Source organism: Epinephelus moara, chromosome 4 (assembly GCF_006386435.1).
Source record: "Epinephelus moara isolate mb chromosome 4, YSFRI_EMoa_1.0, whole genome shotgun sequence".
In the NCBI taxonomy this organism is placed as follows: Eukaryota; Metazoa; Chordata; class Actinopteri; order Perciformes; family Serranidae; genus Epinephelus; species Epinephelus moara.
Genome location: NC_065509.1, coordinates 28,862,766 through 28,881,269, shown reverse-complemented (window position 1 = coordinate 28,881,269; position 18,504 = coordinate 28,862,766). Strand labels below are relative to the sequence as shown.

The window sequence follows — 18,504 nt, the reverse complement described above, 5'->3', positions numbered from 1 at the left end:
GACATAAACCTAAGCAGCAAGAAGTTTTGCAATGGAAATGTTACTCCACCACAGATTGTGCCTTTCTCATGCCCCTTCCAAACCGACTGTCCTTGTTTGCATAAGTAGTTGAGCAAACATCAAACTGGTTGTGTTCTGGGTCGCAAAACGTAATTGTTCTAATGAGCCTGTGGCCTTAACAAATAGTGATATAATGAGGAACTGTCAGAGTGAAAAGTGAATGAGAAGATGGAGTGCAGTTTGAGTAGTTCATTCAGTGTGTGTGTGTTTAAGTGTGCTGCACCTGTTTGTGTGGCTGCTTCAGTCGCAGGCCTGCAGGTCACCATAACAAGGCCAAGTCCTCCCTGCTGGTGGAAACTAAAAATGGAAGCGCAGAGAAACTGATCTCTCTCTGCTCACCCTCTCCACTGTGCTCCCACTTGGACGGGACAAATACTGGATGTAATAAAACTACAGTGCATGTTGTCACTGTATCAGTAGCAGATAGTTTGGCACAAGACGCCCAGGGAGAGTGACATGTACAAATAAAATTTCAAGTTCCTCTCAATTCACAGTGGATCCTTATTTTTTAACTGATTATTGTCGTTATTTTAAATGGACTGAGAAGCCTTTTGAGTAGAAGTAGTAGTATTAGACATACAGCAGTAGTAGTAGTAGACGTAGTTACAGTGCAGTAGTAATACTCAAAGCCAAAGTGACCTGGCAAGACACCACATGTGGGGCTGCTCAAAATAGCCGAACCATGCACCAGATAAATGTGAGCATATTTCCAGTTTCTTTTCCAACAGGTTTTATTCCCTCTTCTACATGCAGTGAGATCATTCGGTGTTTTCCTTCCCTAGTTTCCATGAACATGGTATGTAGGCTAATATTTGTATTGCAGATTCACATCCCTGTTCTGCTCTGTTTACATAAAAATGTAGTGTTTTCCCTTTCAGTTTAATCCATACTGTATGTTTCTAAGCTTTTTATTTAGTGTAACAGTAAGTGTATCTTTCTTTAGAGTTTATCAATTGCTTGTAATGTGGAATATTTTAACCAATGCTCTACACTTTGTTTATGGCCAAAACAGAAAAATATCACCTGAAGTGGGGCAGGTATCTGGACACTAGAGATGTACTAGTGTGTATATATATATATATATATATATATATATATATATATATATATATAACAACAACAACACATTGTTTGTGATGAATAGGTTTGATATATGATGGGCATGTGACTCAATTGCAAGTTTAATTTTATTTCATTTCAAACATTTTTTAATTTATTTACTTATTTAGTTTTTTATTTATTCATTTTCCTTCCAGCTTACTTACGGAATTTTATTTATTATGCCCCATCATGTCTCTCTTTGGTTAGTAATGTGTGTAGTATATTCATGATTTGCGAGCTACTCTATAGGTAGGATGACCCCTCTTGGTTACGGGTGGGACGGGTCGGGGGGTTGTTTTGTTGTTGTGGTGGATTGTATTACATAGACCATGTGTTGCAACTGATTTGAATATCATATAAATCATAAAAAAATATGGAATAATATATGGAATAAAATCAAGTTTTAAAAAGGATACAATAAAACAATATAGCAGTACAATTTAGAGAAATGAAACAGTGGATTTGTGCACCGTTTATTACAGGAACTACTTATTAGGTTATTATAGTTAACTAAAACTAAACCTAAAAGTAAAGGTAGGTGTCAAAGAACATTTTAGTTAACTGTTTTAAAAATAACTAGACTTCAGAAAAAAAGGGGAACAAAGGGGAATGATACTGTGTACTTACATAACTAACTAAAATATATTTAGTTTAGTTTAGTTTCACATACATTTGCAGAAAATGCAGGAAAGATACTTCCCCTATTAAATAACAATAATCATACATAAAAAGGAAAACGATAAAAGCAATTGAATAGGAGATCGAGACTAAGAAGTACTGCAAAATTGTTAAAGATGTACAGTCTACAACAATAACAACAAAAACACAAACAAATTACAAGTGATGATTGTAGAGATGGAAGACGGTTGCTCAATGAATATTAATTAAGAGAAGTCAATATGGAAGATAAAGGACTTTTAAAAAAGTTCTAAAAATATATATAAATATACAGGAAATGGTTTTAGTTTTACTCTTTGTCAGCTAACTGGTCAAATGTATCAACACAACAAACACCAGGAAACATTGGTGCTTATGAGACTGGGATGTCCACATGACTGAGTCAACTGCCTTCACAAAAGGTTGTGTTTGAATTGTAATGCCTGCCCATAATATAATAAAAAGAAAACTAATACTGAAACCAAAACTAAAAACACTGTAAACAATAAAACAAAACTGAAACGAGTTTCCACTCTGGAAACTGACCGAAACTAAACTGATCTGAAAACAAAAAATAACCATACAAAACAATGCATAGCTGCTTATCACAGAAATCTTTCTTTGAGAAAAGTTTTTATCTTATCTATTTTACTTTGAAGGCAGCCGCCCATCATTTCCGGTTCCGCCCCCCGTGTTTGTGTGTGACTTGACGCAGCTGTTTCACTGACAGCGCATCAAAAGACTGAACACGAGCTGCCAGCAGCCGCACCAGTACGCCAACACGGAGACACCCAGTCCTCCCATAGCCTGCAGCCAGACTCCACAGCTGGAGGAGCCCGATGTGTTTATAACCAGGAACAACAAAGTTAAAGCTTCACATGATTTCTGAGTTTGAACGATGATCTCCGGCTGAGTTATTGTGAGGTGGGTCCTGCGTGACGCGGCTGAACCGCCGCACTGACGGTGCGACGACAGCGCTGCTATCACTGCGGGCTGTGAGGTGCTTCCCTCGGGATCAAACAGGGTGGTGACGCCACGTACGACGATACACGACACAAGCAAACAAAAGCTTCGTGTGGGGGTGCAGCCGAGAGGTGAAGTTAAACACAATGTGAAACCAGCGATGATCAACTTGGTGGAAAGTTGGGAGCGACGGCGCATCAAAGGAAGCACTCAGAAAAAGTGATGTTTCTGGAGCACGCGACGGCAACTTCAGTTTAACGCCAGCGTTAGTGACGTGTAAATCATCTCCGGCATACTAACTTAGTAATATTATGTGCGAAGTGGCCATGGAGGAGCAGGAGAGGGAGATCTCGGACATGGACCCGCAGGAGTCCTCCACGGTGGTGGCGGAGAACGGAGTCATGCTGGTGGTCAATCACAGCCGGATCCAGGCTCCCTTCAGCGTCGTGCTGGCCACCGTGCTCTACCTTGCAGAGTTCATCGCCGCCGCTGTGCTCTGCAGCATGTACCACAAGACCGACGATACCATCTGGATGAGCTTCACCATCACCTTCATGCTGCTGCCCGCCGTGCTCATCCAGCTGGCCCTGACGTTCATCCACAGAGACCTGGGCCGGGACCGGCCTCTGGTCCTGTTCCTGCACCTGCTGCTGCTGGGCCCTGTCATTAGGTAGGTCAGGGTCAGCTGATTCACTACAGACCAAGATACTTTGCGTCACGAAAATACTTGAAAGTGTTTATCTAACCTTTCAGCCTGTTGTACGTGTGATTTGTAGTAAATCGCCTAGAACATTTACACACACAAAACACCAATAAGTTTGTTTAAAAGCCCTGAAAAGTCATTTTATTACAGAAAAGTGTGGATTTTTTTCTCAAGAAATACTCATTAGTCATACCCTTACAGTAAGAGCTGCAAAGATAGGTATATTAATGTAATAGTAACTATTTTGATAATTGATTAATCATTGTAGTCATTTTAAAAGCAGAAATGCCAAACGTTTATTGGTTCCAGCCTCTTAAGTTGTCTTTGACATAAATGATAGTAAACTGGATATATTTGGCTTTTGACCCGGTTGGTCTGACACAACAAGACATTTGAGGAAGAATTCCCACTATTTTCTGACATGTTAGACACACATCAATTAACTGGCAGATTAACAGTTAATAAAAACACTCTTCACTGGCAGGCCCATATCTTATTGTTGTATTTCTAGCTGGCCGTCCATCTTACTGGACATCCATTTTCCATTTTCCATTTGCAGTGCAGTTAAATTGAAGGGATACAAATTGACAATCTCTGTTAAGTGCATAGAAGCAGTGCAAGCATCTTTGAGAGCCAACGTGATGCTGCAGCAGCACATAACTCATGTTGGATGCTGACCAGAGCTGAAACGATCAGATGATTAGTAGAATAACACAAAATGAATCTGCAACTATTTTAAATAATAAAATAGTTGTTTCTGTAATTTTTCAAACGATAATGGGGAACAAAATGTTAAATATTCTCAGATTCCAGCCTCTTAAATAACAGGATTTGCTGCTTGTCTTCATCATATGTAATTGTCAGCAGAATATTTTGGGTTTTGACATTTGGTCGAATCGAACAAGACATTTGAAAACATCAACTCAAGGTCTGCAAAGTTGTGATGGCCATTTTTGGGGCCCAAGCAAGAAGGTATCAGGGCTTAACTGTCCCTGGCACTGAAACTGTGAGGAACGTGTTGTTTTTGTAGAGATTATGATTTTTTTTCCAGGTATGTAAACACATTTTTAAGGGGCAAGGGATGCTTCAAGGGATTGGGCCTGGGCGTGGCCAGTGGGCTCTACAGTGCCCCCAAACACAGGCCAAGGTTGACACAAGAGTTCCTCTGATGGTCACAAAATTTGAGTGGATCATTTCTCTCATCTTGAAAAGCATATGAAAATTTTTGGAAATTTTATCACCCTGACAGGAAGTCAGCCATCTTGGATTTTGGGCATTTATTCTCATCATGAAGAGAGTAATCTGCCAGTTCTCTTAATACATTGTTTTGTGTTCAACATGTCAGAAAATAGTGGAAATTCTTCATGACGTCCCCCGGTTATGTCAGTTGTCAGTTGTTTTGAAAGTAAAAACTTTCATATGCTATATGTTATGACAATTTTTAGAAATTCTTCTCCCCCTTGACAGGAAGTCAGCCATCTTGGATTTCATTTGTTAATTTTCATTTAATAAACATGTTTGAGGACTTTCAGATGATGCAACAAACAACATCTAAATTGTGTTTGTAGTGTTTGACAGTGGCAAAAAAAAGCACGGCTGTGTCAACTGCTGTCCTGCCAGCAACATTCAATGTGCACAAATTTGCAAGTGCCCATTCATCGCTGCTTGCAGCTTTAATTTAACTTTGTTTTTATGTTTCTTTATTAAATGATCCGTCAGTAACAAAAATAATTGTTAGCTGCAGCGCTAATGCCAACTTTCCATCAGTGTCAATTTGTTGCAGTTAATCAGCTCAATCTTTTCAACCACATAATTTGGTTTGACGGACTGTGGCAGCATCCTGATTTTTACACTGAATGAGAAACATAGATTTGGCACCCATGTCCTGAATCACACTCCAGATGGAAAGCCCGTCCAGTCTGTAGAACATGAGGACTGAGCAGATCGACCTCCCACACCGTCATAAGTGTTGAGCAGAGACAGAAGTGGATCTGAAGTCTTCCTCAGTGTGCGTGGTGACAGTTCAACCTCCCGCAGTCTAGACTCTAAAAACCAGTCCGTCAAATGACTCTGCAGAGCTGGCACCCGCCCTGGCAACACATCCGTCACATTTATGGCTCGTACACCCCTCAGTTGTATGACCTCATCTCAGGATAATGGCACCCTTAAGCCTTCCTTGCTGCAGACCAGTCAGACCACTGATTAGGCCTCCTGATTCAGGAGGAGAGAGTTATCGGACCTGCAGTGATTATTGGATTAGTCAAGCGACAGAAAATGAGCTGGGAACCATTTTGATCATCAAAAAATAGTTTAAGTTGTTTTTTATGCTTGTCTTTGTCATACATGTTAAGAAACTGAATAGCTTTGAATTTTTGGACTGTTGAAAGACGTCACCTTTGGCTCTGGGACATTACGCGGGCATATTTCACTGTTTTCTGATATTTTATTGACAAAACAACTAATCAAAAGAATAATGTTAAGATAAATTTCTAATAAAATAATCCGTAGTGGCAGCGCTGTTGTAGATGTTGACAGGAAGTCCTCTTGAAATAATGTAGCTTGATATATTCTTGGAAATCAAAGCAGTGGAAATGTTTAACAAAAAAAAAAAATGTGTGCTATTTGTAACATGGTTGCAGAGGGAGTCGACGTGTTTAAATACAGTCACATTGCACTTCAGTGTCAGTTGATCTCAGCTGAGGGACCTGTTTGGCGAACCGTGACTCATGCAGTAAGATGTAGGCGGGGACTTTAGCTCTCTGAAATTCAAATCTACACTTGATACTGCCTCTCTTTCTTCTTGAACTTTGATATGTCAACAGTGAGCCCTGAGGTGCTGCTGAATTTACAGTACTATATGAGTTAATTGAAGGGTGTGTTGTTTTTATAGGGCAAGAAATACAACCTCGTCTTCAGCTCTGTGCAGGTTTGCGTGCCACAGGAAGAGAGCTTTGCAGGAGAAAGTGTTGCTAAAAGGCATGTAAATGATTTGATTTGTGGCTCAGCCTTCAGAGAACTCTAAAATGTAACAAGATATTCAGAACACTTTGCAGATATAAGAGAAAATGTAGATAAAGAGATGTTTAAATAAAGATCTAGGAGAGCTGCAGAAGAATCAGCTGCAGTGTCATTCAGAAGACAGGAAATAGTCGTATCTTCAATGCTTAGCTCACAGTTTTGATTTGAGTGCAGCCATTGTTTAATGTAGCGCATCAAAACATATAGAGCACACACTTCCTGTTTTACCAGTTGTGATACTTTTGAGACATGCTTCACAAAGCAGGACAATGTAGCACTTATAAATGTGGAGTATAGCAGACCGGACTTTATTTAAATGCAGCAGTGCTCCATGCAGATTTGCAGTTACCACAATTAACTGGCCCAAGGTCAGGCAGAGGTCTGTAATTATTAACACACTGGAGATAAAGCCACTCATGACATTGAAGAAGACAGGCAGACCACCTGCAGCTACACGGTCTATTTCTATCTGCAGGCAGAGTGTTAGCGAGGCAACACTTTTAGTCAGTCAACTTGCTGAGGCCTGTAGCTCAGAAGTGTTGTTTGGAGAATGCGATGGTTACGTCACATTTTGGCAGTGAGGAACTTGCAGAGCAACAGCAGAGCTTCTGGGTTTGTTGATGATAGTCTGAATTTAATGTATGATGTGTGACTTCACTTTCAAGAAGGTCAGCTCTGGAGGTGTGGCGTCAGAAAGAAGTGAACTTACAGGACGTCTGTAGCTCCTCATCTCTGCTTTCAGCTGACGCCTCAAGGCTACACTAGATACTTGCAGCATAACACACCCAAATCTCCTGAATAACTGTCAGCATTCAGGCTGTGGGTAGTTTAGGCTCTAGGTTTTGACAAAGAAGAATGTGTTGAATAAAACGGACGATATCTCTCAGGAGATATCTCAGGAGTCGACAGTCACACTAAAAGCTAGTTATGCACAGTGAAGTTAAGAGCTAATAAAGCTTGCTAAAATGCTCAGTGACAGTTTTAACATGTTGATGTTTGGTAGATCATTTTAGTTAAGCATGTTAGCATGCTTACATTTGCACCAGAGACAAAGCACAACTGAATCTAAAGGGAATGTCATTAACACTTATTCGGTCATAAGCCAAAGTACTGGCCAAATGTACATTTGACCTATTGACGGTGCTAGAGATAGTCAGTGATTTGAGGGGGGACAAGAGGGGGGACACCATCTGCCTTGTTAGCAAAATTATGAAAATGCATCCCCCATTTGTTAACCTGCCATCGTTCTCCATTTGCCATGTCCAGACTCAGACCTATGACCAATAAGTTGTTGAGAAATATTAAATTTCAACAGAGCACTTCTGTTGTAACTGGTGGAGCATTTGTAGCACTGGTTTAGTGGACACACAGACCACTCTCACATGATGTTACTAGCCAATTATTAGCCAATCAAATCAAGGGCATCCAGATGTCAGGTCCCCCTTTTGAAAATGAATAAACACCTACTAGCGAGAGGAAAAGTGCAGAATCACCACAGTGAGTAGGATTCATCTTCTAGAGGCCATTAAGGTCCAGCAGAATTTCATGACAGTCCATCCAATAGATGTTTTTATACTTCAGCCCGGACTGAGACAGAGCCAAGCTGCTATCATGGATAAGAACTATTCAAGATCTTCCATCTGAAAAAAGTTAGCTGCTAAAATCAAAGCAGCTGTTACCTGCCAGCCACACACACTTCTTTATGATCCTGTTCACGTCTTTCCTCCACCCAAGAATGCTTCGCTCATACCGAGAATTTCAAACAGCCGCATCCGTGAAGTAGCTTTTAAAAGGACAGTTCAGCCCAAATCAAAAACACATATTTTTACTCTTACCTGTAGCGCTGTTTATCAGTCTAGATTGTTGGAGATACAGATATCTGCCTTCTCTGGAATATAATGAAATCTTGAAACATCTACTGCACATTTATCCATCCTGTGTCCTCCGTCCTTAGTTGCTCTTCCTGAGTATTTTGGGGAGAGTCTTTCCTTATCTGCTGTGAGGGCCCAAGAACAGAAGTTGCCGTGTGTTGTAAAGTCCTCTGAGGCAAGTTTGTTATTTGTGATATTGGGCTATATAAACAAAATTGAATTGAACTGGGTGGCACTCAGCTTCCTGTGGTACACGACTGGTAGGTCTAGTATGGAAAAAAGAAAATAGGTCCTACATGAAACTGCTCACAAGTGCTGGATTATCTTGATTAACCGGGCTATGATTTCTGGAAAGAGACATTGCTGTTGAGTTTTTCAAATGTACTTTTACGAGTGCCATTTAGTTTCATTACACTGGAGAGAAGACAGACATTGTTACGACACTCAGCAACTCACACCAAAGCAATCTAGACTGATAAATAGCACTACAGGTAAGAGGAAAAATATGTGTTTTTAATTTTGAGGTTAACTGTCCCTTTAATATCAAAATGAGCCTGCATCTCTAATGTGAGTTTTGTGAATGTTTTTGGCTGTTAACAAATGTCACACTGAGCTGTGACGTCTCTGATGCTTTTAATGCTGCCAGAAAACAAATTGTAGTGTTGCAATTACAGAACATTTCCTTCTGTTCTGTTCTGCGCTCTATTCTTCAGTTTTATTTCGAGCTCGTCTCATTCCATACTGTGCTGCTGTAAACAATCACCTCTTGCTGCTCCCTCTTGGCTCAGATGGGAGGTTTCCTGTGTGACTCAGGGATGGTGGTGTAATTTGCTGATCTTGTGGTTGTACAGTCAAACATGCCATGTCTGTCTGAGGCAGCATTTCAGGTCACAATTTTCACACATGACTGCATGTCAACTTTTTTTTAAGAGCCTTAGTTGTTTTGGAGTTAGAGTTGCAACAATTAATCGATTCCGTGATCAGTTGTCAACCTTTAAATTAATCTCCAACTAATTTGATGATGGATTAATCAGTTTAAATGAGAAAAAAAGTCCAAATTCTCTGATTCCAGCTTCTTAAATGTGAATATTTTCTGTGTTTCTTTACTTCTATATGACAATAAACTGAATATATTTGGGTTGTGGACAAAACACATTTTACAGACTAAACAACTAATCAATGAATCAAAAAGATAATTGACAGATTAATCAACAATGAATATAATCATTAGTTGCAGCCGTATTTGGAGTCTACTTGAAGATAATAAGACACAGGATCCTCACTGTCAGTCAATATGGCCACTTTCAGGAGGGGGTCGGGTTATTTGCAGCTTGTCCTGACTTGTCTCCTTATATGATCCCGCTCCTAAAGCAAGAACAGAAACTACATAATTACTGTCAACTTGGACCAGTCTCGGCATGTACAGCTCGTTGTTTGGTGTCTGTTTGTGTTTCAAAAGCTCCCCACCGCCTGACGAGGCTGTGTTACTGTGAGCGCGATGAGCCTGATGAGGTAATCCCAAGTGACCAAAACAAGAGGATCTTGCTAAAGAGCTCTTGAAAGAATTTCCTGAATGCTGCGACGCCCTTTAGTCAGAATCAGTATTTCAGTGTCTTGACTTCTTTCTGAGGCCAATTCCTTCGTGTTCTTGTGGTAATTGTTAGACGGCATTGCTGTATTCACACACTGAGGGAAGAGATTGCATGTTTAGACTGCACATACAGAGCAGTGGTCTGTGTGTTTCCTTTTATAAATCTATAAGTGGCTGCCTCGGAAGCAGCATATTGATTCACTTGGCTAATGCATTCATCAGGCCTGCTGTTTTTTTTTTGTTTTTTTTTCCCCTCTCCCCTAAGTGAAATTCAGTCTGAATCCTAAGTGCATGCTGGCTCGAGCTCACTAACCTCACACTGCGTCCTGGGCCTTGTTGTGCTGCCAGGTTTCCAGGGAAAGGATGTCAGTAAATCAGGTTTTTGTGCCTTTGCTGTTTCTCTATCATAGACCTTGTACGCTAAAGCGGAACGACCCTCATCTGCCTGTAGCTATCAGTCTGAGAGTGAATACACTCGAAGTGTGTGTGTGCTGGTATAGAGATAAGAGCAGCCTTCCAAATAACGACATGATTTCCCCTGCTAGCCTGTTGACGTTTGGGTCAAACACAGTTCAGGGACGAGTGTGGGAGCTTGGCACCGTGCTGCCTTTACGCTGTGAGTAAAGAGTACAGTTTCCCTACACGCAGCAGCTGAAGCAACATGTCTGACCGCTGACTCCGGAGGGTCTGGACAGCAGCGCATAGTTGAACCATGGAGGAGTAGATTCAAGTCTTACGTCCAAAGTTGGATATTTTGGAGCAAAAGATAACATTCCAGCACAGTGATGTGAGATTTAGTGCAGCAGTGGGAGTCCTCACAGGGCAAGGTCTGTGTGTTAAACACAGATGTGCAGCACTCTGAGGCACTCTGAAGTAATATGAATATATGATATATGATAATATGAAAATAAGATAAAAGATCTCACGAGGAAAGGAAGTGTCCAAAGAACAATGTTCAATATACAAATTCACAGTATTAATGCAAATATCATTACAAATATATACACAGTGTCACATGAATGATGTCTGGAAGCATTTTAAGTTTTTTTTTTTTTCCCATGCAGAAACAATATATGCCAATATACCAGAAAAGCAAATATTTGTCGAAGACTTAAATACTTTCTTCAAGTCGGCAGTCTGCACAGACGGCAAGGCAAGTTTATCTTTATAGCACATTTCAGCAGCAAGGCAATTCAGAGTGCTCCACATAAAACTATCGAGACAAAGTACAAAAGAAACACATTGTAAAAGGACGCCATGTAAGAGCTAGAGAATAGAAAATATGACAAGTTGAAATATACTGAGACAGGTGTGTAATGTAAGAATGAATGCTACAGTGCAGTGTAAGTAAATGTAAATGAATAAATATTTACTGAGTTGCAGCATACCTGCAGTTTTCTGGGAGTTTGTTCCAGACACGTGTACATACAAACTAAACTCTGCGTCTCCATGTTTGGTCCTGACTCTGAGGACACAAAGCAGACCTTTCCCAGATGACCTGGCGGTTTATAATGCTGCAGAAGGTCAGGGGCCGTATTTATCAAGTGTCTTAGAGTGCCATTTTAGTCTTAAGTGCTGAGAATTTTTTGAAATTTAGTCCTACTCTCAAACTTAAGAATAAAAGCTATTTATCAACCTTCTCAAGTCTAAGAATCACTCCTACTCCCCCAGATATTTAAGAGACCTCCAGAGGTGTCCTAAGTGGTTAGGAGTTGCCAGTAGAGGATGGCAGTGAGGCGAGAGAGACGTGCGCGAACGTTCCGGGGGCGGAAGGATGTCCTGGCTTTGTTTGATGACGAGCAGCTGATCAAACGGTATCGTTTGGACAAAGCGGATATTATTATTGTCACAGATTTAATAAGGGACATCATCTCATCAGTAACATCACGCAGCAGAGCTTTCACGGCAGAATTAAAGGTCATCACAATGCTTCGATATCTTGCCACTGGAAAAATGCAACAGTGTAACGCTGATTATTTGGGGCCATCACAACCGTCAATTAGCAGAATTGTTATGGAAACAATAATGGCCCTTACTGCTCCTCACCTCGTCATGCGTTTCATTGACTTCCCAACTACACCAATGAGGGAGGAGATGGAGATGTGAGCGTCCCTAGAAACATCCATCCTTCTGATAGTATCTCTTCTTCTCTCCAGTTTGGTTTTATTTTTGATTCCATGTTGGTTTCAGCTTGGTGGAATGTGGCTGCAGTATATAGAGCCACTCAATTAACCGCACACAAGTTAGTTGCCTAATTAATGAATTGGAAAGATAAGGAAACATTTATTTTTGATTCACTGCCAATGCATATTTTATGTTTTGTATTATTTGTAGATTATTGTCAAAATATACACTCCCATTGTCCATTTAACTATTCACTGAGATATTTCTAAGATATTTATATATTCTTAGATAAGGGATTCCCTTCAGTGATTGGTCATTTCTATGGACTTGGAAGTGACGTCACCTAAAATTCCGTTTATGGCACATAGTACTGCCGTGATTCAGCTCTGAGACCGACACTTAAGATTCAGTCCTACACTTCACTAAAAGTATGAGTAGGACGCTTGATAACTAACTTTTAAGTGCAGCTTTCAGCGAAGAATTTTTTTAGTCATAAGTCGACTCTTAGCAGTGCTCTTTGGAGTAATTTTAAACTTGATAAATACGGGCCCAGATATGTATTTGGTTCCTAAACCATTCAGTGCTTTAGAAACCAACAGTAGTATTTTGAAATCAGCTCTCTGGCAGACAGGAAGCCAGTGTTGTAAAGAAACCTTTTGCAGTGACAAACATGTTCTCCTCCTCATGAATAGTGTTGGTTTCACCCCTGTGGCTGAACAGTGGGAGCATTTACCTTGCAAACATTACCAGAGCCACACCCAGAGATTTTCAGTTGAGCCATTCAGGCCTCGGAGAACTGTGTTTTCTTTCTTCTGCCTGCCCTCTGCTGGTCTCCCTGTGTCGTGCTTGTGTTTGTGTAGCTGTGATTTACAAAGATAGTTCTGTTTACGATGGAGCGCTTACATGAGATAACATTTCACAGATTAGTGCTGTGTTAATGACAAATACCTACAACTCTGACTCCAACATACATAAAAACAGAATGCAGTGACTTGTAAGTCCTTGTCGACGCACAGTGTGGAAATTAAATACTCACCACATCAAACTTTTCTCCATTACACATTTTTCCAATGCAGCTATCCACATGAACTTTGGACCAACACAATAAAGCTACACAGAAAAAGAAGTGTAACATTTCAGTCAATAAAAATAAGGTGCAATAAAGTGGAATAACACAGGACAAAAAGTATGAAGCACTCAAGTGTGTTTAATTCTTGGTGAAGAAGCCTTTGTTTGCAATGCCAGCTTCTAGACGCTGCTGAATAAGGAAACCAATGTCTCACAGTGTTCAGATGGGATTTTGGTCCTTTCCTCCACACACACAGTCTTTAAATGTTGGTTTTTCAGGGCCTGCTGGTGAATATTGAGACAGAAATTTCACTTTAGTGTCATCAGTTCCCAAACGCTTAAAAGAAAAGGTGATGAAACACAGTGGTAAACATGCTCCTGTCACAACCTTTTGGGGACATGTTGCAGGCATCAAACAAGAATGAGCATATATTTACAAAAAAATCTAATTAAATATCTCTTATTTGTCCTGTATTCAATGAATTAGGTGTAGAAAAGGATCTGCAAATCATTGACATCTGTTTTTAATTTACATTTTACACCAGAGGTCCAACTTTTTTCAGAATCAGGGTTGTAATTTTAAGTTCCCAGACTGAAAATAAGCCACAACAACAAATTGCTGAATATAACTCCCAATACTTTGCTTTATTCTACTCATATTTGTGCTTTCAAAGTGTTTCTTGTCCTTGCATATTCACACTATGACGTTAAAACACATCATGTAACTTAAATATAACCTTGCACTGCCCTCTGTTGGTGTGAAACCATCACTCCACTCTCACTCACTCTGTCGTTACATCCTCAGGTGTTTCGAGGCTCTGGTGATCTATTTCAAGGCGGGTAAAAAGGAGGAGCCATATGTCACCATCTCCAGGAAGATCAGTCTGAAGAAGGGGCAGGGGATGCCCATGGAGTGGGAAATCGGCCAGTCGGAGCGCAACCTGGCCACTCACAGGAACGCCTTCAAACGTGTCGCGGTCATCCAGGCTTTTCTGGGCTCTGCGCCTCAACTGACGCTCCAGCTGTACGCCACCATCCAGGAGAAATACTTCTTCCCTCCAAGATGTAAGAGTGACGGACGGGTCGGGGTTCATGCTACTGTTCCTCTGTATGAGTATCTGATAGTGTTGCACTCTGGAAATAATGAAATTATTTGAGGTTGGCAGCTCCTTCAGACTGTGACTCATCACCTCGATTTAATACTGAACACATAAAACTAAATGTTACTGCCAGTTTTAGTTTACATAAATGCCATTGAGTGAGGAAGGAGGAATTTAAATAACCTCAGATAACCCAGTTACTCTTATCTGTGTTTCGCTCCACAGTTATTAATGAGCCGACTGGTGTTTGTTTATTGAAGATATCAGATAAAAAGATGGAGATCTGTGCAAGCTGAACACCAGTATAAGTCAGTATATAAAGCAGTCAGGCTGCAGCCATTTTTGTCGTTTTGTCGTACCGATATATCTGATTCATGTATGCTGGGCCCCTCTGAGGTTGCTTCTGGGCCGGATGGGGCCCGCAGGCCGCCAGTTGAATAGGCTTGACTTATGTCTAATGCTAACATGCTAATGTTAAGCAGGTATAATGTTTGCCATGTTCATAATCTTAGTTTAGCGTGTTAGCATGCTAGCATTTGCTGGGTTAGCAAGGGGTTAGCCCCCCTAACTTTAACCCACGCTTACGAACATGTTGGAGACGGGAAATTGGCGACGCAGATTGTGAAGTGGAAGCCTGTAGAAATTGTTGCATATTTTTTGGCACACCACTTTTGGCTTTTGTTCATAGGTAAATTTTTAGTATGCATCTTACGCACTGTTTTATAAATGAGAACCCAGGTCTGAAAAGTGAAGTCAGTTTAACGCCTGCATTATTTCCAGTGGCCAGTGGTGGCAAAAGGAAGTCCAATAGTAAAGCAGTCTATGAGAAAATGACCCCACTTCTTGCTTGATTTATTATCTCAGTAAACATTCTCCTAATGACTTTATGGTCTCAGTCGCTAGTTTCATGTCATTTTCAATACAGCATGATGTTCATTTTGTAAATTATGGTCCCATGTAGAGTACAATAGACAATATATTAGGTTAATTAATGATTCAGGGCTACTTTCTGATCAACAAGTCCCTACCACAGTGTTGTCCTTGGGTTCTTAGTCAGATCCTTCCCCCACTCCTGCACAGCTCCGCCCTCTCGTCCAATTATGGTCACTTAATGGCTCCAAAAAACCAAGATGGCAACGACCAAAATGCCAAACTTGAGGTTTCACATCAAGAGTCCACAAACCAATGGTAGTTACGTCCAATACTTCTATACAGTCTATGTTGCTGGTTATCAGTAAACACAGTACAGCTGAGGCTGATGGGAGTGTCATTAGATTTGCAGGTATGTAAAGCATTAAAAAAAAATTCAAAGTTGGACCCGATGATGGCGCTAGAGGAAGAATTAAGGGATCATCAAATTCATTCTTAGAGGGACATTGATGTCTGAATGTACTGAATTTAATAATAATACATTCAACAGTTGTGGAGATAATTTAGTCTGGTGAACCAACAGTGTTTGTACCATATGAGTGCTTTAAACTACATGTTTGTGAGCATCAGTTATTTACCATGCCAGGGAGTTTACATAATGTATGATGATAACTTTGTGTCTATAATATGAGGAGTTCTCTGTGGTGCAGTGATGCTGTTGATATGAGTGTAACAGATGACTTGTGTTTGTTTTCAGTGGCTCTGATGATCATCACCCTGATGTCCATCACGTACGGGGCTCTCGTGTGCAGCGTCCTGGCCATCCAGATCAGATATGACGACTACAAGGTGCGTCTGCGCCCTATCGCCTACCTGGTCATGATCGTGTGGAGAGGCTTGGAGATCGCCGCCCGGATCACCGCTCTGGTCCTCTTCAGCACAGCGCTCACACACTGGGTGATCCTCGTCGGCATGGTTAACCTGCTCTTCTTCTTCTTCCTCCCCTGGGTCGAGTTCTGGGCCAAGAAAGGCTCGCTGACTGAGACCGTGGAGAAAAACTTCTCTAAGCTGGGCACCACAATTGTGCTGTGCATGTTCACGCTGCTCTACGCCTGCATCAACATCTTCTGCTGGTCGGCGGTGCAGCTGGACCTCTCCCACCGTGAGCTGATCGACAGGAAGCAGCACTGGGACCGCCTGGCCATGTACTATTGCGGTCGCTTTGTAGAGAACTTCCTCCTCATCACGCTCTGGTATTTCTTCAAGTCAGACTTCTATGAGTACGTGTGTGCGCCGCTGCTGGCTGTGCAGCTGCTGATCTGCTACAGCCTGGCCGTGCTCTTCATGCTGCTCTTCTACCAGTTCTGCCACCCCTGCAGACGCCTCTTCAAGTACAACGTGCACGACTGCTTGCACTGCGTCTGCTGCCGTTCTGGAAGTAGAGGAGCGAGAGGGAAGCCACCACCCTCGTACTCTACTGCTGCAACCATGGTGCTGATGCCAGATGAGCCAGTGCAGCTGCTGGACCCCCAGAACTCACAACCCGTCGACCTCACCAGTCAGCTGGAGGAGCGGGAGACGGCTATAGTTGAAGACATTATGGACGCAGCCTGAGAACAGCTTCATGGGGGATTAAATTAACAATCTCTCTAATGTAGAAATGCATCTCAACCTCAAGACCTCGAGTACTAAAACACAAAAACCAGAGTGTTTTTCAGCTAGTGAGGTGTTAGAGAACAAACTTTTCCTCTTAAGTGCACTAAACTTTATTCATTCATGGTTGTGAGGGTTCAGGTTCACTCCTGACGTCTTTATCGAGGGTGATTACGTACGCTCGGGGCACAGCGAGGCCCCAGTACACCAAAGAATGTAGCATGTCGAGATATGCAGCGATGCACAAAGGCCGCCTTGAGAGAGCAGCAGTGGGCCGTGCACAGGACTGAGCCAGGTGTGCGGGAAACGTGCCAAGAGTGTCCGAAAGACTGACCGGGACACCCCCAGTTTACTTCCTCTCAGGGTTTTCACACCATGACTGCCCCCGTTTGCACATGTTTGCATCTGCACTAAAGAGACAACACAAAAAAAAAAAAAAAAACAGCAGGAGGGTGAGAAAAGGTCAGACAGAAGATGAAATTAGCTTCCTCATACCCAACTATATAAACCTGCTGTGATGAATGCCTCTTGTTGTTCACTGTTCAGTCTGGTTGCCTCGAGAAACAGGTTTGACTTTGACAGAAAATACACAAAACATGTAAAAACATGTGTTGAAAAAGACTAGGGAATATCAAGTGTGTGTCTTTCAAACTTAAAGGGATAGTTCAGCCTTTTTTGAAGTGGGGTTGTATGGGGTACTTAACTATGGACAGTGTATTACAAACAGTAGATGTCAGACGACACATCCCCAGTGTAGAGAAGCAGGCTGAAGTCGGACACGGAAGCTAAGCAATGTACTGCTGTGGACAGGGCAGCAACAAAATGTATTTCAGCTAGCTAAAAAAATCAATATCAGTTAAAGTGTACACTATATTGAGAGTATTTTCACTGCTTTCCAACGTTAAAATGAAGCCATTATATTTATCTCTTCAAAGCCAAACTCCATTGAGAAAAACAGTGATTTAACATAGCTGAGCGCATGGGCTGCTGGTCTACCGCTGCCTCGAACAGTTAGTTTGCTTGTATTATTGTGTTACTTTGGTGTATATAAGGGTCAAGTTCAGATTAACCGAAGTCACACAGTAACACAAACTAACTACCTGACCGAAGCAGCAGTAGACCAGCAGCTCCCGTGTTCAGCGAGCTAAAATTACTGTTTTTGTCAGTGGAGTCTGGTGGCTTTGACTAGAACATAGATGGGGAACTGAAGCCATTAACTGCTTCCCCATCGAAAGGGGCTGTGCGACAGGAAGTTAAAGCGGTGGAAATACTCTCAATATAGCGTACACTTAACATGCTCTCACTCCAACTTCGTCACATATCGACATTTGGTTATGGACTTTCCACGTCCAGATACAAGGTGAAAGGTACCTCGGGTGCATTGGTTGTTGATGTTCTGCCTGTTACATGCATTGTCTTCTTTCAAAATACACTTCCGTTTTCACAGGAAATTTAACGTCTCTTTCAAAATAAACACAGAACGTCGGTACAACATGCAAATTGAAATTTTTTTGTCTTGAACTACTAACAGAAAAGGGTTTGGCTTTAGAATCTTACAGGACATGAATACTGCTCTCCTGGGTGAAGGTCGGTGTTTGTTGGCCTGACACCAACCTGTTTCTCCAAACTGGGGGCATGCCGACTGACATCTACTATAGGTTATACACTGACTATAAGTAAGTACCTCATACAACCCCACTTCAAAAATAACAAAAAATCCGAACT

The 18,504-nt window shown here is 41.5% G+C and overlaps 1 protein-coding gene across 1 annotated transcript; it reads left to right on the top strand.

Annotated features, from left to right (window-relative positions):
* The first annotated feature begins 1,921 nt into the window (after positions 1 to 1,921).
* xkrx (XK related X-linked) lies at positions 1,922 to 18,267 on the top strand. Its single transcript, XM_050042304.1, has 3 exons — positions 1,922 to 3,451; positions 13,962 to 14,221; positions 15,884 to 18,267. Exons 1-3 carry the CDS (start codon positions 3,093 to 3,095, stop codon positions 16,738 to 16,740), a joined length of 1,476 nt encoding a protein of 491 aa, XP_049898261.1. The 5' UTR covers positions 1,922 to 3,092; the 3' UTR covers positions 16,741 to 18,267.
* The last annotated feature ends 237 nt before the right edge of the window (positions 18,268 to 18,504 follow it).